The 23530-nt window shown below is 42.6% G+C and overlaps 1 protein-coding gene across 1 annotated transcript; it reads right to left on the bottom strand.

The window, feature by feature from the left end:
- Window positions 1-11352: 11352 nt before the first annotated feature.
- OXGR1 (oxoglutarate receptor 1) lies at window positions 11353-18576 on the bottom strand. Its single transcript, XM_045811001.2, has 2 exons — window positions 18531-18576; window positions 11353-13505 (listed from the first exon to the last, which is right to left on the bottom strand). The coding sequence occupies exon 2, from the start codon at window positions 13431-13433 to the stop codon at window positions 12420-12422; it is 1014 nt and encodes a 337-aa protein (XP_045666957.1). The 5' UTR covers window positions 13434-13505; window positions 18531-18576; the 3' UTR covers window positions 11353-12419.
- Window positions 18577-23530: the final 4954 nt, after the last annotated feature.

Raw genomic sequence — 23530 nt, 5'->3', positions numbered from 1 at the left:
AGAAGAGAATTGAGCCTAATCGAGGTAAAGAACACCACAGCTGCAGAAAAGGTCTCTTCCCATTGCCTGCATGGCAGGATTCCAACACCCCAGGACGATTGTCTTCTTTCTTACCCTTTTTCTGAAGGAGCTTTTGCACTGATATTATCTTTCATTTATTCTGTTTCTATGTATTGAGAGTGGGGATGGTTGCCAGACAACTAGTCTTTTAATTCCTACATAGCCAGATAATGAGGATCTACAATCAGACCATTTGGAGAGAACCGTGACCAGTTACTACTGATGGAATGTGAGGAAGGTGGTTAAGAAGGAGCCTCCCAGGCCCTGGGCAGCGGAGGCTTCATGAGATGAAAGGCCGTTGAGTCCATGAATCACTATGTGAACACAAGCGACCTTCTGACCAAGAACATCCACACTGATATTTCTTTTTTAGTGAATAATAAACTTCTCTTATTTTGAGACAATTTCTAGTTCTATTCCTTTCATCTTTACAAGTAGGTTGCATTTTTTTATTTTTCCATAGGTTAACAAGTTGCTTTAAGACTTAGATGTATGTGTCTCTTTAAAAGAACATACATTATGTTAAATGAAAGTGTAGTCTGAAAGTCTTATTTTTTTAACTGAGATATTCAATCTTTTCACATTTATTGAAATTACTGAGACATTTGTATTGATTTTTCTAAGTGGGGAGGGGCAGAAGGAAAGGGAGAGAACGAATCTCAAGCATGTTCCACGCCCAGTGCAGAGCCCAATATGGGGCTCGATGCAGAATGTGATCTCATGACCCTGAGATCATGACCTGAGCCAAAATCAAGGGTTGGATGCTTAACCCACTGAGCCACCCAGGCGCCCCTCATCACTATTCTATGCAAAGCCCTCCTCTGTATGATCCATTTGTTTGCTTGTTAAGCAAACTTATGACCTAACTGCACAACTATTTTTGCTTCTTCCCCATTCTCTTTTCCATTTCCTTCTGAAACTCTGCTCGTGTGTATGCGGGGCTTCTCAGTCTTCACTCCAGATCTCTTTCTTACTTTTCGTTTTCTTGTTTCTTTGGGTTGCATTGCAGATATGTTTTTTCTTATCTCATTTCCAAATAATTAATGCTCCTTTTGCTGTGTCCAATCTCCTGTTTTACCAATCCATTAGTATTTTTTATTGCAACTTATATTTGTTATTTCTAGAAGTCTGTTTTTCTAAATTTGCTCAATCATCTTTTAGTCTTATTTCATCACTCCTCTTCTCAAAGCTTTCTTAAATTTTTAACCAAAAACCTTGACAGTCTGATTCTTCTATCCTCCAGCTCGGATGTAGTTCACCCATTGTGCCTTTTTGTCGGCATTTCTTGTGATTTCTTTTTAAATGGGTTTCTCATTTTCCTTGGAAACTTTACCACTAGGAATTCTTGGAGACTTAGGTTAAAGCCGTGTCCCCTCAGAGAGCTTTCCCATATGCTCTGCCAGTTGCCTGGTGGCACTACCCATCTGGAAATCACTTTAAGTGCAATTCTCCACTTGAACTTCAATTTTAACGTGCAGATAACAACAAATTTACATGAGGGCTTGATGCTGACTATGATTTCTCAGGGGCAGATTCGTTTTCCTTCTATCCAGTGTCAAAATAAATGCAGGCTATTTCACATGCTGCTCCCTTCTGCTTTGTAGCCTTATTTATCATTCTTCCTAAGTAGGAAGAATGGCAAGTAGGGCCCCGTTAATGTGCAGAGTTTTGCAAGATCTCCTATTGGAATCCCTACTTTTTTGAGTTTCTTACATTATGTCCGACCTCTTATAGTTAGAATGACCACGTGTCGTTCAAGACATTTTTAAGGATAAGAGTGGGTACTATTAATAATTAGACCAGGGCAACAGACACTAACGTTATCCTGAGTAAACCAGGATATGTGATTGCCCTACTCATCCCAACACAGATACCAAAACTTAGGCTCAAAACACCAGATACTATTTGGAAAATTGTTGCTTTTGCTGCTTGCTGACTTCTAGTTTCCCAGCTGTATATGTATTTTTACCCTTTGTGGATTCTTTAGTTTCCTACCAGTTCAGTAAGCATTTTTACAGGTGTTTATGAAAATATTTGATTTAGCCATTTTTGCTGTTTCCAACTGGAAGGTCGTGCAGTAGATTTAACTTAGCATGTTATCAACAACAGTCTTCTCCCTCATCTTCAAAGACAATACGAAGACTCACTTTAAGCGTGAATTTTCCATATTCAGAAACTGGTCAAGTAAGAATTGGGATGATAAGCAGATATTTCTTATTCTAAGAGGGGCTCATTTTTGTTGTTGTTCCATATATCATACCTTCTAGCATATTCCAAGGAGCAGGAAACACAGGTAAATGTGACTATGTGTTGGAGGAATTAAAATCTCACCAGCCACCAAAAGGACATGGGCATGGAAGACTGGTAATCCAAATCCTGTGTAATAAAGAGCTCAAAATGCTTCATGAGTAGGAAAGTGTAGTTGTGGGCTGGCTATCTTAGGTTGGAGAGAGGTTCTCAAAGGCTAAACTTTCGGGGAGCCTGGGTGGCATAGTCAGCTGAGCATCCGACTCTCGGTTTCAGCTCAGGTCATGACAGGGGGTCCTAGGATTGAGCCGAGCATGGGCGCCGTGCTCAGCACAGAGTCTGCTTGAGATTCTCTCTCTCCCTCTGCCCCTCCCGCTCATCCTCTTTCTCTCTCAAATAAATAAATAAATCTTACAAAAAAAAAAAAAGGCACTACACTTTAGCAGTGCCTTCATGAATGATTAAATTTTGAATAGGGACCTTAATATTGGCCTTGTTTTAATTCCTTAATATGAGTACTATCTGGGTTTGGAGGGGGAAAACAGCACTATTATTTAAACTTTCAAATGGGCTGTGTGAATCAGAAAATGTTTCGCAAGAAGTAGGGAGTTTGTTATTTGATACAGAGAGCATCATCTGTGGTGCGTATGTAGGTTTTTTTGGCTTTCATGGTGTAAGATTCAGATATTTATAATGCTGCCTCTGATAATGGGATATTACTAAGTATTTAATACCAAATACTGTGATATTGTTCCTCTCCTAGGTGGACTTAAAAACAGATAAATGGGGCATTTAACATGTACAATTAGCACCCTAAGATATTTCTGTGGATTTGCCATGTATTTATTTATTTATTTATTTATTTATTTATTTATTTATTTTTATCTTTTTTTTTACATTTTATTTTTTTATTTGACAGAGAGAGACAGCCAGCGAGAGAGGGAACACAAGCAGGGGGAGTGGGAAAGGAAGAAGCAGGCTCCCAGCGGAGGAGCCCGATGTGGGGCTCGATCCCAGAACGCCGGGATCACGCCCTGAGCCGAAGGCAGACGCTTAACAACTGAGCCACCCAGGCGCCCCTGGATTTGCCATTTAGAACACCCTGTAGAGTTACTGGTGAGAGTGATTTAGATAATTATACATGTTCCTGAAATAATCCCTCTGGATTGAGCTCTTCAGAACATAACTAGAATAATGACAAACTAGGATGCAAAATGAATGGGGTAAACATTTCACTGAGATCTGGTAAGTAAATGCAGCATAGCATAAATAATCAGCCTACAAGGTACAGAGGAATAACGCCGTTAGTCTGCAAGATTGCAATATCTTTGAAAGCGGACTTGCTTACCACTAAGGTCTCTGTCTCTAGGGGATAGCACAGTCGCATAGAGGTTTAGAAGATGCTGGTGTGAGTTCACCTGAATACAGTTAAAACTGATATTGAGTCCTAAACATGCATTCCTCCATTCTAGAAATCCCTGCACTCAACGAGCAACAATATAAATAAAGAATAAAGAATTATGCATTTATGTTTTATTTTTATTATTTTTAAAATTTTTTTTATTATATTATGTTAGTCACCATACAGTACATCCCTGGTTTTTTTATGTAAAGTTCGATGATTCATTACTTGAGTATAACACCCAGTGCACCATGCAATACGTGCCCTCCTTACTACCCATCACCAGCCTATCCCATTCCCCCACCCCTCTCCCCTCTGAAGCCCTCAGTTTGTTTTTCAGAGTCCATCGTCTCTCATGCTTCATTCCCCCTTCTGATTACCCCCCCCCTTTCTTTATCCCTTTCTTCCCCTACCGATCTTCCTAGTTCTTATGTTCCATAGATGAGAGAAATCATAAGATAATTGTCTTTCTCTGCTTGACTTATTTCACTTAGCGTTATCTTTTTTAATGTTTGTGGAAGGCACTGTGATTCATGCAAAAAGCCACATCATTTAGAAACATTAAGGTAGTGTTGGAGAGCATTTCTAGAAAGAAAAACGATGTGCTCAGGCTATGAGCATATTTTTAAATCACAGAAAACAAATTATATGCTATTATGTAATCACATAACATCTACTCTTATATTATTTCATATCTAATCATAGAGACAAAATAAGAAAAAGGAAATAGAGCAACTCCAAGAAACTCAGTGGTTTAGATGCACTTAAAAGAAATCCCACTTTCCTAAAACCTCTGAAATGCACACAAAATTACAAAAATCAGAGAACGCTTCGCCTGCACTGAAATCAGGCAATAACTCTGACATCCTCTGACCAGCCTCTTAGACTTTCTTCTAGTTATCAAACAGTTAGAGTACACTGAAAGGACATGCCAGGAGAACTCCCAACTCCCCGTGCAAAGTCCGAGCCAAGCTGTGGGCCGTTAGCGAAGGGCATGGGGCCTAACCCCGTTCATTTCCCCCAGCTCCGTATCCAAGAGCTCTTTGTTGTTCTTTGAACGGTCATTCCTTTAGAACCTCCTGGTCTATTTCAAAGATGTCTCAGAGAGTATTAATTTATAGGTTTTTTGAAATCTTCTTATGCTCCCTACAGTGTTTCTGTTTCCTGGCCTGCTTTTTCCCTGTTTGTTCATTTTGGAGTCTCCGATTCTACTACGGGCTTTCATCGCTTGCCTTGTTATTTGTGGCTGTCCCCTCGTTCTGAAGAGTAAAATACTAAGAAGTGGGGTTGACAGGGGGGTCAACTAGTGGGCCGCACCGTGGGAGAGCAGGCTGAGCTCTGCCCCAACTGTTAGCATCTGGAATTTTCTCTCCTTTTATGTAAGTCAGGAGAGTGTAATGGTTCTCTGCCTGGTCTTTGAAGTCGGATTACCCGGGGGCATGAAGAAAGCAGAGAAAGAAAAGGGAGCCCAGTACAGGTGCTAATAAGTTATATCGGTTATTGGCATATTTCCGTTTCCATAGAGCGCATATGCACCAGCATTCTGCTAGGAAATGCAAGCCTGAGTAGCCAGTGGTGTCCGAGCCACGTGTTTCTATCGGATATTTCGGACCTCGCTTTGACGCTGTCTTCAGTTTTATCTGTTGTCCCCAAGAACCTTCCTGGTTCAACCTCCCCAGAATGAAAAGCTTTGAGTTCTGGTGTGGAAAAGGGTCAGTGATTGGTTTGCGTGGGAGAAGGGAGAGTATCTAGAGAAGCCATTGTTTCGTCCTCGGGCTTTACATCAAACCCCTTGCCCTCGGCCCCACTTACACCTTCTCCAGCCCTGAGCGGTCTGTGCCGCCGGAACACATTGGCCTGCCTGGGAGGCTCTGCGCGACCAGCTTCGTTCCCATTTGGCTTCCCCATTCGGCCATGGGCTTTCGGTCTCTGCATGCTCTCATATCTTTGTAGTGATGTCCCTGTTGTTATTTGAGTGTCATTTGAGAGGAGGAGATGAGGGGTTCCACCTCCACGTTTAGATTAAAATCTCCCGCAGTTCAGAAGCGTGAACAGCGGAAAGCGATCACGGGAGAGGCGGTAACATCGCACGTGGATGTTGCTCCCTCCCCGGCGCTGATTCTAGCCGAACAGAAGTGAGACACCGTTAGCAACAACAGGACTGGACAGCACGTACGATCCAATGTCTTCAGGCTGGGCCCGTAGACAGAGCAACACCGCGAGCCCCACAGTCACCCCGGATCCCTGTCCGGGCGTAGTTTCCTAACTGTGGTGCAGAGGTCAGAAGTCTCAGCAGAGGACAGCAGTCCTGTGGTCCCACTGAGCTAAGGAGGTGGGGGCCAGAGTTTGGCACTGCTGAAGCGTCTGCAATATTTGGAGCAGAGCACCCAGGATGACGAAATCATGGGGAGCATAGGGGCAGAAATACATGGAGATTTCCTGTGGTTCCTGGGCCAAGGGCTGGGTTTGCAGGGAGAGATCACTTGAGAGTCACCAGAAAGAGGCTGTCCAGGCATCAGAGAAACTAATGCTCGAGCAGTGCTAAGGGACATTGCCAGGCTGACCCAGCCAGGGGTGAAAAATCTCACTAACTCACGACTCATCTCACTGAGACAGCACAGAACTGTATCTTAGTAGTAAAGACCATGCCCCAAAGTAAGGTCGATTCTAAACATGCTTTGAAAAAAAACCCTAAAGCCAAGTGTGGACAAGACCAGAAGAGAAACAGAATTTGCCATTTGGGTCCAGCTGGATGAGAAGTATGTGGAAAACATCCTGGGCTTTTCACAAATCTGTTCCTTAAAAAATTGTAAGACCAAGTCAACACAATTTTAAAGCGATTAGCAAGTAATTGATGTGTCTACCAGAGACAAGCCAACAATCTTCAGGGGATTAGAGTCTCCACAATGATGTATTCAGAATGTCCTATCCTCAGTTAAAAAAAAAAAAATGATTAGACATGTAAAACAGAAAAATGTGTCTCACAGCCAAGAAAAAAAGCAATTAGAAACTAGCCTCGGGGCACCTGGGTGGCTCAGCTGGTTCTACATCTGACTCTTGATTTTGACTCAGGTCATAATCTCAGGGTTGTGAGATTAAATCCCGAGATGGGCTCTGTGCTTAGCATGGAGTCTGCTTGTCCCTCTCCCTCTGCTCTTCCCCACACTCATGCATGCTCTTGCTCTCACTCTCCCTCTTTCTCTCAAATAAATAAATAAAAATATTTTATCATTATTTTTTATTTATTATTAAGGAAGGGAGGGAGGGTGGAAGGAAAGAAGGAAGAAAGGAAGGAGAAAGAAAGAAAAAGAAAGAAAGAAAGAAAGAAAGAAAGAAAGAAAGAAAGGGAAAGAAGAAAGCTAATGAATCATCGAACTTTACATCAGAAACCAGGGATGTACTGTATGGTGACTAACATAATATAATAAAAAAATTTTTTAAAAAGAAAGAGAAAGAAAGAAAGAAAGAAAGAAAGAAAGAAAGAAAGAAAAAGAAAGAAAGAAAGAAAGAAAGAAAGAAAAAGAAAGAAAGAAAGAAAGAAAGAAAGAAAGAAAGAAAGAAAGAAAGAAAGAAAGAAAGAAAGAAGGAAAAAAGAAACTAGCTTCGAGGTCAGTTTACATTGTTACTATTGTTATGTTAGTCAGTTGGTCTTTAAAAAAATACTGTGGTCAACTACATAACAGCCTTCCAAACATGTCCTTGTCCTAATCCCAGGAACCTGTAAATATGCTACATTACAAAGAAAAAGGGACTTGGGGGATGTGATTCAGTTATGGATTTTGAGATGAGATTATCCTGAGTTATCTGGCTGGGCCCAATGTAATTGCAAGAGTTACAATAAAAAGAGGGAGGAGAGTCAGAGTTGGACAGAGGAGACGGACAGCTAGCACAGGTCAGAGAGATTCCAAGATGTTGTGCTACTGGCTTTGAAGAGGGAAGGAGGGGCCATAAGCCAAGGAATGCAGGTGGCCTGCATCTAGAATCTGGGAAATGCAAGGAAATGTCTTCCCATCTAGAGCCTCCAGAAGTAAGGCAGGACTACCAGCTTCTCGATGTTAGCCCAGTGAAGCTGATTTTGGACTTCTCACCCCTGAAAGAGAGTAAATTTGTGTTCTTTTAAGCCACTAAATTTGTCATAATCTATTACAGCTTCCAGAGGAAAGTAATACAAACCAGATGCTAGATTTAACAGAGAAAGATGTTAAAGGAGCTATTTAAATATGTTTAAAGAGTTAAAGGAAAATGATTTATTTAGTGAATGAGAGGAAACTTCAGAAGGGAAGTGGAATTAAATAGAAATTTTACTATTGAAAAGTAAAATAACTGAAATAAAAACCTCTCAGGGAAGCCCCTTTGATTCCTTCAAATGCAATTTCTGTCATTCAAGCAAAGATTAATGGACATGCAAGGAGACAAGGTCCCATGAACGATGAACATGGGCAAAATGGCTGGCAATAGAAGCAGGCCCAATGGTCATATGATATTGGAGTAAACAGACAAGGACTTTAAAATAACTGATTATTCAGTTCTAGAAAATATAGGGAAAGGGACAGAGTAGAGCAAAAGAAAAAAAAAACACCTCACGTAAGTGGTAGAATAAAGATAACCAAAAGTGCATTGTCTTAATTAAAAAATACAATATCTGAAATTAGGAATTCAATGCATGGGTTTCATAGCAGATTGTATACAGTACAAACCAGGATTAATGAAGGATAAATAGAAAATACTCAGACAGAAGCGTGGAGAGGGAAATAGCCTTGAAAGAGAACAGATCAATGTGCATAATAATTTATTTTCTTCCTAGGAACTCAGTCACGGAAAGGGCTCTCCCCCTTCAGGGACTTTTGCCTTGCTGGCCTTGTATCCTTTGATATCATCTGGACTCATTGTATCGTAGCAGGTAGATTAACCGAACGGTGCTGCTGGGTAGAATTTAAGAATGAAATTAGAACAGGAAGTGTACATTTAGCTTCAAGTGCTACATGGCCTCGTAGCTACTAACGTCTTGTTCTACCTCTTCTCCGAGCATTGCAGGGGAAAGTTAAACTGCCCTGCCCCAATCCAAGAGGACACACAAAGGCACTAAGGTGAGTTTCTAGAAGAATGTTAGCAGTAAGGCAAGCTCGTTGCCCAAGGGTGCACCTCTAACCCTGTGGATCATAGGCATGGCTGTTAACCCCGGAGAGTTAAAGAGCAGGAGTTTGGCCCGTATAGAAAGGAGACACGGACACTCCCAAGGAGGGAGCCCTGCAAGGTCAGCTTATGGATCTCCTTTCATTCCTGACTTGTGCCTCCCAAAGGGGGAGGAGCTAAGTCTGATCAGTGCGCCTGCGCTCAGAGTGGACGGGGAAAGGACAGTTGATGGATGAAAGATATTTACAGAAAAGCCATAATGAACAAAAGCGGAAGAGTATTAGAATTTTAAAAGTCACCATGTGAAAGCCCTACTGGGTCCAGACAAGAATTAGCAATGACTGATAAACTGTGAAGGGCCAAGGAGGTTGGAGATCTTTATGAGATGAAAATCAGGTTGATACATCCCGAAAGCCCTGCTCGGTCGTTCAATGGAGGGCAGTCAGACACGCAGCTCCAGGGGCGGACTACTGTTTCGGTGGAAAGGAAACAAAGGAGGAAGGAGAGGAGGGAGGGAAAGAAGGAGGAAGGGAAAAGAGAGAGAGGGAACGGGGGAGAGAGGGTGGAAGAAAAGAATCTGCATTTAATCTAACCTCCAGCTCTGCCTTTGAATTTCCACCACATACAGCGCATGGAGGGGCATGGCGAACAGCAAAATGGAATTAAGAGAGCCAAACCCACAGTCAGGAAAATTCCACAGGAAGAATGATGCAATTTCTTCAGTATATAGATGACAATAAATAAAGGAAAGGGGAACTCTAATGGATTAACAGAAATTTAATAGACCTTTCAACCACATGGGATGCATGGGCCTTATTTGGACCCTAATTTGAAAAAAAGTAAATAATAACAACTATAAAATGACATGTTTGAGGTAACCAAGGGAAAGAAGATAAGGATTAGATATTAGATACTATTAAGGATTCATTTTTTATTTTGTGTTTGTTTTCTGTTTTTTGAAAGAGATCAATGTTGAAGCATTTATAGGTGAAACTACTGCGTTTTCTAGGATTTGCTTTTATATATTCCAGCAAAAAAAACATGGAGAGGGATAGATGAGACAAGGATAAGTTGTTAATTATTGGTGAAATTCAGTCATGGATACGTGGGGTCATTTTGGTACTTTCTCTAATTTTGTGACTATATAAATTTCCACGATATACAGATAAAAACAGAGTGGAGGGGTTACTATGTCTCCAAAATTTGGAACAGTTTTTTTCCAGATTTCCTGCCTTCACTTGCAATGGGCCTAACTTGAACTTGGAGTCCTTACCATGGTGACCAGCCCCAGCAGCTCCCTGTCTGGCCAACAGTCAGAACTCTGCTCTTTTGTCCTATACTTTCTTGGCCTACAACTACGAGGCAAAGTCATTGGGGTCCCATTCTAGTCTCAGAAGAATCATCAATCTCTTTTTTTGGCTTCCATTCCAAACACAATTAGCCCAGAACTCTACTTTGGAAAATAAAACTGACCCTTCGAATCCAATTTAGCTTGGATATTTGTGATGATATTCTATGGGCAGAACCCTGGAGGGCAGACAGTCATCTGCACGGGACCCTGAATTCAGGGGGCAGGTCAGGTATAAGAGAATTAACAACACAGCTGAATGAGGGAAGGTATTTTGAGGATAAAAGAAAATTATGCATGTTCCCAAATTAAGATCAGTTATCCAGGGTAATAGAAAGGTTATAATTTGAGAAAGTGGGATTAAGTATCAGAGCAAGGTCCCTAAGAGAGCAAAAGAAGGACCAAAGGCACAGTGGAAGAATTTGTAAATCAGAAAGAGAACTGGGTTATTGTTCTGTACATGGGTGGGAAGAAGAAAAGGAAAACAAAATTTACAGGGACAAGTTGAGATAGACATAAGGGAGGTTGAGTGGCTTTTTTCTGGTGGGCAAAATCTTTCAAGTAAGAAAGAATAGAGACAGAGGGAAAGGAAAGGGGTTTACATCCAGGGTTAGAACAGCGTTGGTATAAAGACTAACCTGGCCACACTTGGGTGAGCGTCCCGGAGCTGGCCTGGGCATTTGGGAGACGGGAGAGGAGAGTTACCCAGCCTCCAGGTTTGCAGTGGACCTCAGGGTGCTACTCCATGCTGTGCAGTCAGCATATGTGAGCAAGCCCAGCCCTATGGTCAAACAGCTCATTCCTTATCCTATAGAAAGGCCTGGAGAGAATGTCTCAGAAGGTGGTTGGTGTAGACAGTGCCATCATCCAGAAACGTCCATGTGCGGAACCATTGGCTTCCCTCTTTCCTCCCCCTCCATGCTTGGCACAGGTTCCCAGGGAATGTCCTCACTTAGGTCTAAAGTTCTAGAAGCACCTGCAAGTCACAAAGTATTCCTATGGTACTCATTCTTCTGTTTTAACCATCTAGTCCAACCGGATTCTAAAACTGATTCTTAAAATTATTTTTGTTCCCTAAACACAGAGAACGTAAGCTTCATGTAAATAGGATGGTGGTAAAGCTGTGTTTTCACAGAAAAACATTACCAGCTTATTCAGTGATTTTAAATTAGTTTATTAATTGTATCAACACATTGACTAAGGTTTTAAATATCCAGACTAGGCATTTTCTCAAATATTTACACTTAGTGATAATTAACCACACACATAACTCAAAAATAGCTTTAGCTGTTACAATAAATAGATAACATATTTTCAAGAGTGTCACAAAAGAGAAAGGTATTTAAAGAGAATTGGTGTTTCCTGGGATAGTTTTCCACAGAAATCGAAACATTGTTAGATTACTTAATACCCAAAATATACGTGATATTTAAAAGTACGTCTGTTCCCCCAAAACAGGCCCCTCCTTCCTTTTCTGGGATGTGTTGATAATCACTAATACCACTTGATAATTTTTCTCAATTCAGTAACAACTTTTAAAATGATCTACAAAGTAAAGACATAATGCCCCCAATATCTTACGGGTATGTCGGCCATCTGCATCAACATCTTTGAATTGTCTCAGGTATATCGTACCGGAAGGCTTGAATCTATAAAACTGACGAAAGCCTAGTGAGAAACACAGTTTAATGATCTCAAAGCAAAGTTTGAAGAAAAAAGAAAGTCTTAGAGACATGAAATGAAAACAAAGAGAATACTGAGAAGGAGAAAAATAATGCCTTGGAGAGTCTAAGGGTTCAGTACAGACAGGCCCGCGTACGAAGGAACATGAAACCCAAAGTGAGAAGAGTGTCTTACTCCAGTCTTGGCACCTAACTTAACTGGGGCAAGTGCGGGAACTTTCGATCTTATAAAACTACTGAAATTAGAAGTTTTATTTATACAGAGTAAGTTGGTGAGACTAGATGTTTTTCAAGGTGTCCCTGAGTTCCAACAGCTTCAATTCCACATGTGAATCCTCTACTGATAAGCGTGTATCCCATTCTTACATTGACCCTTGGGAAGATCTCAACAAACGGGCTGCCTGGAATCCCTGGTAGCCCTGTCCTGGCTTTGGCACGTAATTACCTAAACATACAATATTTACCGAGAGCCATCGAGGGAGCTAATCTGGACTTCTTAGAAGTTCAAGTCTCTGCAAGCTCTTCTTGGTTAACTAGCTGAAGTATGTCAAGGGTTGTTTGAGGAACTGATGTTTTTTGCTTGCTCTAGGTCCCCACTTGCTTTACATCTCACCATCGAGCAGATGGCCTGCTGGAAGTTGTCACTGACCACCACGTACAGTAGGAGGTTACCAAAGGTGTTCAGGGCAGCCAAGGGTCTAGAAACGATGTAGGCTTCGTGGATCTGATTCTCAACAGAGCAGCTGATGGAAAGCAGGCGAGATTCGATCCGGATGACCCTCAAGATGTGGAAGGGTAAAAAGCATATGTAAAACACAAGGAGTAGCAGAATGGTTAGCCTTCTAGCTTTCTGCTTCAGGCCGCTGTGATTGTGAGGTCCTTGCGTTAGGGTGTAGATGATCATCGTATAGCAAAGAGTCACTATCACCAGGGGAAGGCAGAACGTAATGGCCGTCAAAATTAGATTGTACCATTTGATGGCGGTGAGGTCATCCGAACTGGTGAGGTCAAGGCAGGCGGATCTGTTGGTCCCGGTGGTTGACGTGATCAGGAAGGTCATGGGAATGACGGCCACCAGTGAAACGATCCACACCATAGCGCAGGCCACCACGGCCCATCGAGTTTTGTGAATGGAAAAGCAGCTCATGGGGTGAATGATCACGAAGTATCGGAAAACGCTAAAGCAGGTGAGGAAGAGGATGCTGCTATATAGGTTGAAATGGAAGCCGAAGCGGATAAACTTGCACATGAAATCCCCAAAGACCCAGTTTTCACCGCTGGCGTAGTAGTGAATCAGGAAAGGGAAGCTGGTCAGATACAGCAGGTCCGTGCAGGCCAGGTTCAGCATGATGACGGTGCTGCCTTTCCAGGGCCGCATTTTGAAAATGTAAGTGGAAATTGCTACTGCATTCCCTGGAAAGCCCACCAGGAAGATGACGCTATAAATAACAGGGAGGTAGTGCCTCTTGAGTGGGATTTTTTCATCAGTGCAATTTCCGAACTGCGCTGCATAATCGGGGAAGTCAGAAACATTTGCAGAATTGTCTAGTGGCTCATTCATGGCTGTCTCCTTTCATCTTGCAGGAAAACAAGAGTTCGGTTTGGCAATTCAAATTGACTTCGAGATAACTCGCTGATAAAGGAAAATAGAAAACATTAATGATGGGGTAATGAAAACAATGATCTTCTTTTAAATGAAAATTGCTCTAAGATCCTAAATTTGCCACTTCTTTCTCTTTAATCTCAAAGAGACCCCATGGAGAAGAGATTGAATTTCTAAGAAAACTATTGTGAGGCAAGACATCTAATAATAATATAAATGTTAAATTACCACCAGAATTAAAATGAAGGATTGGAAAAAACAAATGCACTTAGCTGTGGAAAACAATTTGGCAAGGTTGCTCTTTGGGGAAGCCATAGGGTGTCACCATTCGAGACTTCACCACAAGACCCACCATTAATCAAGGGTGAGGCACTTCAACCATCGTGTTACCTCTAAACTTCACAAGATGCTGAGAAGTGTTTCTTCTTATCTCTATTTTACAGAAGAAACAAAGACTGAGGGAGCTTTCGCATCCTGTCCCTGGGAAGGCATCTAGGAGCAAAGCCGGGGTTCGAACCCGTGTTAGTCTGATTTAGAAGCCATCCTCTATTCTGCCTTACCTCACTGGGCTGCCTCTCCATCCTGATTCCCCAAAGATGTGATGGAACGTGAAATGGGAAGGCATGAAAAGACAGAATACCAGCTATTTTTTAAATGCAGATTTCGTGCCTCGCACCATCATATGTATGGTAGATTTCATTTTCAAATGTCAGCTCTTCCAACCTATTTTACTAGCTCACATAATTTGTTCACGGGAGGGCGTGTGTGTTTGCCGGGGGAGGAAGAGCTGCAGATTCATGCAGCGTTAAGAGCTTTGGGCTCTGTCGCCAGCCTGCCTGACCTCGATTCTCAGTTTAGCCACTGAGAACCTGTGTGTCCCTGAGCACGTTGCTGAAGCCCTCCAGGGCTGGGAACAGTGGGACTTTAACTTCCTTCTTCTTACTTATCAGTGTTTTCTAAAATTTTGTCAGTGAATTTCTGCAATGAGAAAAGCATGAAGATTATTTAAAAGAAGAATTACTTACAATGAGCTTTTTATTCGGATGTAAATAGATGTTGGTAAAATGCATCCACTTACACATTTATGGAGCGCCCACTGTGTATTAATTAGGCACTCCGCCAGCTCTTAGAGATACAAAATGAATAACACACACAGATGTACAAGCCACTATCACATCTACTGGGGGAGATGGACACGGACATAATTTTAACAAAATATAACCCTACCACATGGAGCTGTCAATATATTTTTTTAAAAAGCAAGAAAAACACTTGGAACACTACTGGGCGCATGATAAGTACTCAATAAATGTTGGGTAGTTGTTAATCACTAAGCCCTTTGATAGACGAACGGCAGGAAGCTACTGAGATCAAAAAGAAGTATGGGACTAGCTACCTGGGGGTCGGGGGAGGGCGCTAAAGGAAGGTCATTAGGAAGGAACATTTAAGCTGAAGGTAGCGATAGGAAGGGAAAGGCATGCCGGGCAAAGGGAATAGCATGTGCAAAGCCACTGACATATGAAGACTTCAGAAGGCTCAGGGGAGCTCTGAGTAGCTCAGCATGGCTGCTACATTAGGGAGCAGTGGGAGATGAAGCTGGAAAGAAAAAGTAGCTGATAATGAAAATAAAACACCTCCTGTGGACTGAGCTCTGCTACCCTGAGTGTCTTACATGTAAAAACTCATTCAATCCTCACAGCAGCCCGGCGAGGTAGTTTTGCGATCACGCCCATTTTACAGAGGAAACTGCGGCACTGAGAAGCAGTGACTTGCTCAAGGTCACCCTGCGAGTTAGGAGTGAACCAAGAGACAGACTAGGGCAGTCTGTGAGCAGAGCTAGGCTGCCTCTCACAATGCGTAGGCAAGAACTGAAGTAAGTACCCTACAAGAACGAGGCTGAATTAGACTTTATTCCAGAAGGGCTAAGTAAATCGAACATCATAAATTGTGGGATGCGGGGCTCAATCGTCAATGACGATGGTACGCACCTCTTTGGGTTGAGGGAGGTTAATTGAGTTAATATGTTAATACACAGCAAATGTTTTGAAGGATGCCTGGCACATATAACGGCTATATCATGGTCGGCCATCATTATGACTATGACCTGGCCCCGAAATCTACACTTGCACACTGTCCCTCAGTGTAGTAAAGAGGTGTATTTCAGACTGGCCCAACTTAACCAATCTGAAACGGGTAGAATCCTCCCCTGTTCATTGGCCCTGAATATACTCTTCCAGCTCGCACTTCGGGTGCTGGTCAGGATGCCTTTAAACATTGATGACTTTTATTCCATATGAATTGGGGAATGACTAGCCTAGGGAGTTGGAACATGCCACTGGGCAGCCATTAGGCTCGCCCCGGGGAGAGGCCAGGGCTCGCTGGGACGGTGTATCACAGACGGAAAGCAAACGCTTCCCTCCTTGTCGAGTTAATGTACTCTCCCTGGACACGCTATTCCTAGAACCATTACCTACACAGTACTGGAGGTGATAGGAGTCAGGTCCTGCTGACCAGCGAGGGTGTTCTGAGCCCAGGAAACTGCAGCTGAGAGCCTTTTCTTTGGCCAGGTTATTTAAATGGGCTCATGGGCAGGTATTTAAACCTGAAAGAAAGGGGTCATGGTCAGAGAGTCCCTGAGGCAACACTTCCAGAAGTCACTTCTTAGTAAGTCCTGATTCAAGGCCACACTGCTTGTCTGTCAACTCCCTGAAAGCAGACAGATGGAATCACTGCATACCCCAAGGGCCAACTCAGAGAAAGTGCTCAGTATACATTTGCTGGGGGCAAAAAAAAAAAAAAGAAAAAGAACAGTGAGTAACGTCAGCAAAATTTTATCTTGGGCTGAAGGGTTAATGAAGTGGCAAATGTTATGTTTCTAAAGTTTGCTTCTTTAACCACTTTTAAAGTAAGAAGCACAATTAAAATTTCCCTCGTTGCCAAATAAACCCCTGGCCCTGGTATGGGGCCATTTTAAATAATAATCATATCAGGAAAAGACAGGTTGTAGGTAGAAACAACCACCTTACTGTTTTGAAAAACAACAGTTCAACTGGGGATTTAATGAAGACTGACCAGTTGTAAGGGAGGAGGGGTTGGCTAAGAAATTTAACCCCTCTTCCACAAGCTTCAGCAAAAGAATGGTCTGAGTTTACAAAATATGGGTCAAGTTTAGAACAACGGACAGAACTGGTCAGGGATGTGAACAAGTAGAACGAGGCAGGTGCTGGAGTCCTGTGCAATTCACGGCCACCACCCAGATGTCCGCCAAGGACTCATTTACATTCAACGGACAGTAAAGAAAGATGTGAGGTGTTCCCTACTTTTTGTTACAACAGTGGATCTCAATCATAGGGAGGTTACTGACCACCTAGAACTAACCGACCCTTCATAAACTAGAAATAATGATCTATGAAGTTTCAACGTAACTGGATACATATATTTGAACTAAGCTAGGTAACACACAAGTAAAAGCAAGCACCAATGATTTGGGATAGTTTGATATTTTTGTAAAGATAAAAACCACATCATTTTGGCTCTATTTTTTTTCTCTGAAATTGGGACGAGATTGTGATTATTTGAGGCTAGTGGCAGGACACCAGTGTTTGGGGATCACGCAGCTTGGGGACCGCTATCTTAAACGCCAACTTGCCCATGAACCTCACAGACTGGGTACCAAGCTTCTGCAGGTATGGAAGACAGGACCAGAAATAGCTTCTGTTCAAGTGGCAATATATACTACTGCGTGTCCAATGCATACTCTGGCCCATTTAGTGGGAAAAAATGGGATTAATGATGGAATGTGATTTTTCTAGGGTATCTGTTAATTTTGTAGTAAGCTCTTAATCTAACTTCCCTGACCCTCTTCCCTCCCAGCACACACCCTATGTTTTTCTGGTGCTATTCCAAGGCTGAGTTAACATTCATTCTTTCTTCTTCTCAAGCCACCAGTGGACCAGGGACATATAAACTTGTAACCCTGCACCTCTTGCATTCCTTCAGAGTCCTTGGAAACTGCGGCTGGGGTTGCAAGAAGAACAGTAAATAGACATTTCATTCATAAAAATCCATCTTCGTTTCCTCCTCTGCATATATGTAAACTGATTTGATTTCGCACTAGTGGAAAACAGACCTATTCTTAATCTAGGCAAATCTGAGAGGTGCGTGAATGCTGTCCTCCCAGAATTTGAAGGAATCTCTCTCCCTAACCCTTCCTTCAATCCCAGCTTTCAAATAAGAATATGCCACTCAGTCACCCTAAAGACTGTTAGTACTTGCCCTGTTGATGGGGCCCAAAGCTATGATTTCAGCGATTTGATCTTTAAATAAAATCTATGAAAGTTCTCTTGGGAAAAATACATGTATGGGCACACAGAAATTTAACATACCATTTGGAGGTTTAGAGACAGTACTAACTTGTTCATTAAATCTATAGTGACAAAACAAGACCAAAAAAAAAAAAAAGAGAAGAAAGAAAGAACGAAAGAAAGAACGAAAGAACGAAAGAACGAAAGAAAGAAAGAAAGAAAGAAAGAAAGAAAGAAAGAAAGAAAGAAAAAAAGAAAGGCATTTGGGGAGGGGGGGTGTTCCTTTACTTTTCGGGGACACTGTGGGGCAGTGTCTTTGGACTTTGCTAGCACCAGGGAGATGCAGTAAGAGCTAAGAATGTATCCGGAAGTCAGAATAAATCAGTGTCAGAGACGAAAGCTCTCGGTCCCCAAATTAACCGTCCCTCCCCCCAAAGACACCCATGCTTGGTCCTGAAAAAGGCACAAGATGGGCCTGACAGTCCGGAACTTCTTCAGGCCTCCGTCAGATAAACCTCTGGCCATCTTAGGCTTTCTTTTTACCCTGTGGGGATGCGGGGTGCTCCTGCTGCCTCCGAGAGAGAAGTCAGGGGCCCCTGCTCTGTCCGCGCCCCTGTCCTGCCACAGAGACATGCCCGAGGCTCTGTTCCCCAGGCTCAGGGCGCCCCGCTTCCCTCCCGGATCAGCGCAGGACCCCCGCACCCGGCTCCCTCCGGCCCTCCGGCCGCTCCCGGATCCGATCTCCGCTCACCTGGCACCCGGTGCGCGGCCGCCGTGTGCCCCGAGTGGCCGTCGGAGCGCGGCTGCGCCCTGGCGGCGGGACAGTAGGAGCCCAGGTCGCGCGCACCGCCCCTGCCCCTGCCCCTCCCACCCCTCTGAGCCCCGCGGCAGGTGCGTGCTCCTCGTCCCGCCCCAGCAGACAGCCCGCAGCATCCTCCCTCGCCCGCTTGGAGGCCGATCAGGGACAGCAGCTTCCACTCCCGGGAGCTGTGGACATCCTCCATGCCGGCTGGTCGCGAGCCTGCACAAAGGGAGTATTTGCAGAGGTGGGCTCTTGCCCCAGGAGGGTTGGGGTCCTCTTGCCTGGCTCCAGAACTATCAGCACCATCCACAGGTCAGGGCCTTTTATGAGCTTCGAATGGAAGCAACTTCTATCTGACCCTCTAAATTAAAGACTTCCACTGAAGTGTCTTTTCACTGTATCCAATTACAGGCCTGTCCTCCACCACTCTGCAAAGTCGTTTAAAAATAGTTTGTAACTGTGTAAGAAGAGCATTTGTCTGGATCTCCAGATCTAGGTCGAACCCCTCTTGCCATAGGACTTGGGAGGAGCCTCTTCCCTTCTCTGAAACTCAGCCACATCATCCAAGGTAACAGGGCTCTGAGTCATTGGACTCTATGGTCCCTTTCAGCATTAAAGACAAGTTTTCTGTATTGCCCAACGGAGAAGAGTGGAGAAAGTGCCTTCTGCGCTCTGCTGTGACTGAGCATAGAATGCCCATCTGTACTTCCATGTTGGTGGGCAGTATAAGGACCAGTCCATCCTGTGGGCATGCAAGTCAGCTTGAGCAAGAATGGCAAATCGGGCATTCCAGAGCCCAGGTGAGAAGACTCCCCCTAGCTGACTGTTGGGACAGTACTATAGTAGGATTTTAAATTGTATGCTTATCAGTATTATTATTTGAGGTCCAGCCTTTCCAGGGAAATACCTTGCATTAGGAGAAAAATTATCCTCCAGTTTTACTGTTTTAAATTGTTTCCTCAATCCCTCATTTGGAACTAGTTGACTCTATTTCGTGCCAAAGCGCCCACACATTCATTCATCAGACATTTGCTGCTTGATTATTCTGTATCAGGCACTGAGGAGATAAGGAGGAATAAGACATGATCTCTGCCTTCTAGGAACTCGCGTCCTCGAAAAAAAATAAACAATTACTGTAAAGAGTGATTAGTGTTGACACTGGTAGTTAGGGTGCTAGGAGGGGCATAATCCAGGTAGAAGAGAAACAGAGGTCAGGAAAAGCTTCCTGGAGTAAAACGACATTTGAACATTTTTCCATGATGAATGGAATTTCCAGGTAGAGAGGAAATGGCTGAAAGAAATTATTCAAGAACAAATGTTAAGTCCTAAAATCTTAAATGTGCAAGGAACATTTTAAAATATCCAGTTCTGGGAATATAAACTGGTGCAGCCACTATAAAAACAACAGTATAATGGTTCCTCAAAAAATTAAAAATAGAATTGCCATGTGACCCAGCAATTCTACTTCTGGGGAAATGCCCAAAAGGATTGAAAGTAGAGATTCAAAGAGATATTTGTACACCTAGAAACAATTCATAGCAACATTAGTCACATAACCAAAATGTGAAAACCACCCAAATGCGGTATGTACAGATCATGGAAGATAATTCAGCTTTAGAAAGGAAGGCGCTTCTGACACAGGCTACACCATGGATGAACCCTGAGGATATGATGGTAAGTAAAAAAAACAAAAACAAAAAAACAAAAAACAGTCACAAAAGGACAAATACTGTGTGGTTCTGCTTGTATGAGGTACTTAGACTAGTCAGATTCATGGAGACAAAAAATAGCCATCACTTTATCAGAAAACAATGTGTTATAACCTGACACTCTAAATTGGTTCTATCACAAAGATGATTATTATGATCTGTCTTTTCTTTTAATGTTTACCTGTAAATATAACTTCTTACTACAATTCAAAATTCTCACCTATAAGGTAGTCACTTGCAGAAAAAAAAATACTAACCAATACGGATCTTAATCATTCTCCGAATAAAAAGAATGACAACTTATATACCTTGAAAACCACTTGCATTAGAAAATGATGTCACTAATTTAGACTGTGTTTAAGCTTCAAATTTAGGTCCTTTAGCAACCCAAGTCAAAGACATATAAGGTGAAATTCAACTTCCGTTTAAAATTGGTCTCTTGCCCAGATTCAGAAATGCACTTTCTTCTTTTAAATAAACAGTCAATAGAACAGGATTCCAGCACTTATGCTCACGGCTCTGTGAGCAACCAGGCACTACCTGTAATGGTGCTACGATTGCCCCTTCGAGGCAGAGGATGGGACTTATCTTCGTGAAGATCTGGATACTCAGAATTTCTCCAGTTAACAAATACTGACATCTTAAAGCCTCCTGCTCCAAAAAGCTCCATGAAATTCTGCAGAGAAGGCAGATTCAACTATCATTCTCCAGAGAGCCATTAATTATCAAGTGGGAGGCTGGCAGGGGGGAGGAGTTCTCATCTTAGCTCTTACTCAGTTGAGTGAGAAAGGGACAAATGGTTGGTGACAATACAGACCATTTCATTTCTTTCTCCCCTGGTTATCCTGACCCAAACGTCAATGATCATGTTTCCAGATAGTGTTTCCACTATGACTGAACGTATCATTCCAGACCATTCATTCGTATTAACCATGTGTTTTATTTTCTATATCCTGATGCTTTGACATTTGGGGCTTTGCTGACCTGGGAGAGATGCCTTTCCCAGGGTTAGCCAATTTCTAGAGAGAGTAAACTCACCATAGAGTGTACTTTCAAATGCAGACCAGTCAGTCCAGAGCTCATCTCCCCAACCTACTTCCTTTGTCAGGCTCTCACAGTCTGGGCCACGATCCCTCTGCCCTAATCGTCCCAAGACCAGGTACCAGGCAAAGAGACACAGCCCCTGTGCCCCAGAGCCCACTGAAATTATTCCAACTAGCCAGTGCTAAGTCCACTTTCCCTGCCTTGTCTGTTCCTTCCACAGAAACTGCAATAAATTTCCCCCTCCTCTTCTGTCTCTTGGCCAACCCCCGTGATTGCCTGCGTGTCCTAACCCCTGGTATGGTATGCTCCCTCCTCTTGGAATCCGTGAGGATACCAAACTATCTTCTCAATCATCTCTAGATCTGTTAACCTCGCCATACCTGAATAATAACAAACCTATATTTTGAACACCCTTTGTAGCCTTGTCAGACATTTTTGTAACTTCAGCCACAATATAGCTCTTGGTATGATAGCAGTATTCTCATGAGGTTAATTGTCTTGATTAAAAACATTGTTTTCTAGTGCCTTTAAAAATGGATTGCTCGGTGAAAATGCACTGTTTAAATAAAGCAAGTTTTTGATCCATGCTCTCCTAGGCAACAAATTCAATCATTGTGATGCCTTCCAGATTCCTGCAATATTTTTCTGATGAAGAAGACATTATGGTGTAATGGACAGAAGCCCAGAAGTTTGAAGCCTGAATTTAATGTTTAGAAAGCAATTCAATTAGCTGGGAAAAGAAATTCCTTTTGTAGGCTTCCATTTAGGAAAAGCAGAGGTTGGACAAGACACTTTCTATGGCCAGTTCCAGATTAAAGGGATTTTAGTTGTGAAAACCTAGGAGCAGCCCAAAGCTTTGTTTCTTAGAAAAGTAGGTATGTATTGCTATGCCAACGTGAGTGAACATCGTTTGATGATTTTTACGTGTTTTCAAAATGATGTGTTGTTGTGAACACTTCTTTGAAAAAAGTTTTTCTGGGAAATATGCAACTGTTGGGAAAGAGATTGATTAGATTATCTTTAGATCGAATCTCAGTAAAATTTGGAAGATGAGTTAGATACATAGCAGGATCTTCTACGTGGATACGGAGCCAAGCCGTTAACATAGCTAGACTGTTGGCCAGAGCGAAGGATGGGATTGCCTCTGTGCTCAGGAGGAGTTTTAATGTGAAGTATGGTGACCAGTGGAAACAGGGAGAAATGGAGATTAGAGACAAAGAAAAGCAGTATAGAAAAGTCAGAGAAGAAAACAAGCCATCATCAAGAAATTGAGCTCTTTGCCTCTTCTGGTCCCCGTATCTCCTGACCATGCCTACCCTATGACTCAGAAAGCCATTGCAAGACTTAGAGATAAGACAAGGCCAATAAAACACTAGCTACTTTATGAGTCTCTTTGTCCAGAAGTACTTTTTTTTTCCTGTATACTTGCTGCACTTGAATTCTGTACCATATTATCCAGCATTTATTCATTTTTAAATTGTTTACTAGTTTAATAAACTGTAATTGTTTCATTAACTCGAGTCTTGCCTAAGTCAACAGGATTGTCTCCGTCTTGTTGGAGGGGAGTTTATATTCTCCTCTTTGGAGCTTAAACAGCATGTTGTATAGATCCATAGTAGGCAATAACAATTGCCTATTGTTCTGGCAGTTACTACCATAACCACGAATCTGATTCCAAGCAGTTTCCCACTGGTGTCTGGCCAATCAGTTGAGCATATGAAAACAACAAAGGGAGAGAGTGGCCAAGAATTGAACAGAATGCAAACTAAGCTGAAAGATTGAATGGGGCGAGGACACCATCACCAGGGACCGGAGAACCACTGTAGTCACGTGCTAGGGGCTGCCCCTAGTTTGTGCAATGTGCAGAAGAGTAGGGAGGAGAGAAATAAGGCTGGAGTTTGAAGGCTGACATGTTTAAAGGAGAAGTCTTTAGTTATTCTTCCTTTAGGCTAGAGGTAACCTAAGCATTAGTGTAGACTGAGGGATTTAAAAAGCCAAAGGAGAAGAAAAGATTGGAGAGAGATAATTAGTGGAGAGAAGATCTGATCACAGCGGGGAGGTATTTCTCGGCAAATAATAAACGTGTTCGAATCCTGGCTCCTACCCTTACAAGCTGCATAACTTCTCTCTTGAAATCTCATTTTGTTCATTTGTCGAACTGGGATAACATGAATATTGTAAGACCTAAATGAGATA

The sequence above is a fragment of the Ursus americanus genome, chromosome 10, assembly GCF_024610735.1.
Source record: "Ursus americanus isolate L20-20 chromosome 10, mUrsAme1.1.p, whole genome shotgun sequence".
Taxonomy (NCBI): Eukaryota; Metazoa; Chordata; class Mammalia; order Carnivora; family Ursidae; genus Ursus; species Ursus americanus.
The sequence above is the reverse complement of the archived record's forward strand: the minus strand, read 5'-3'. Positions and strand labels throughout refer to the sequence as shown.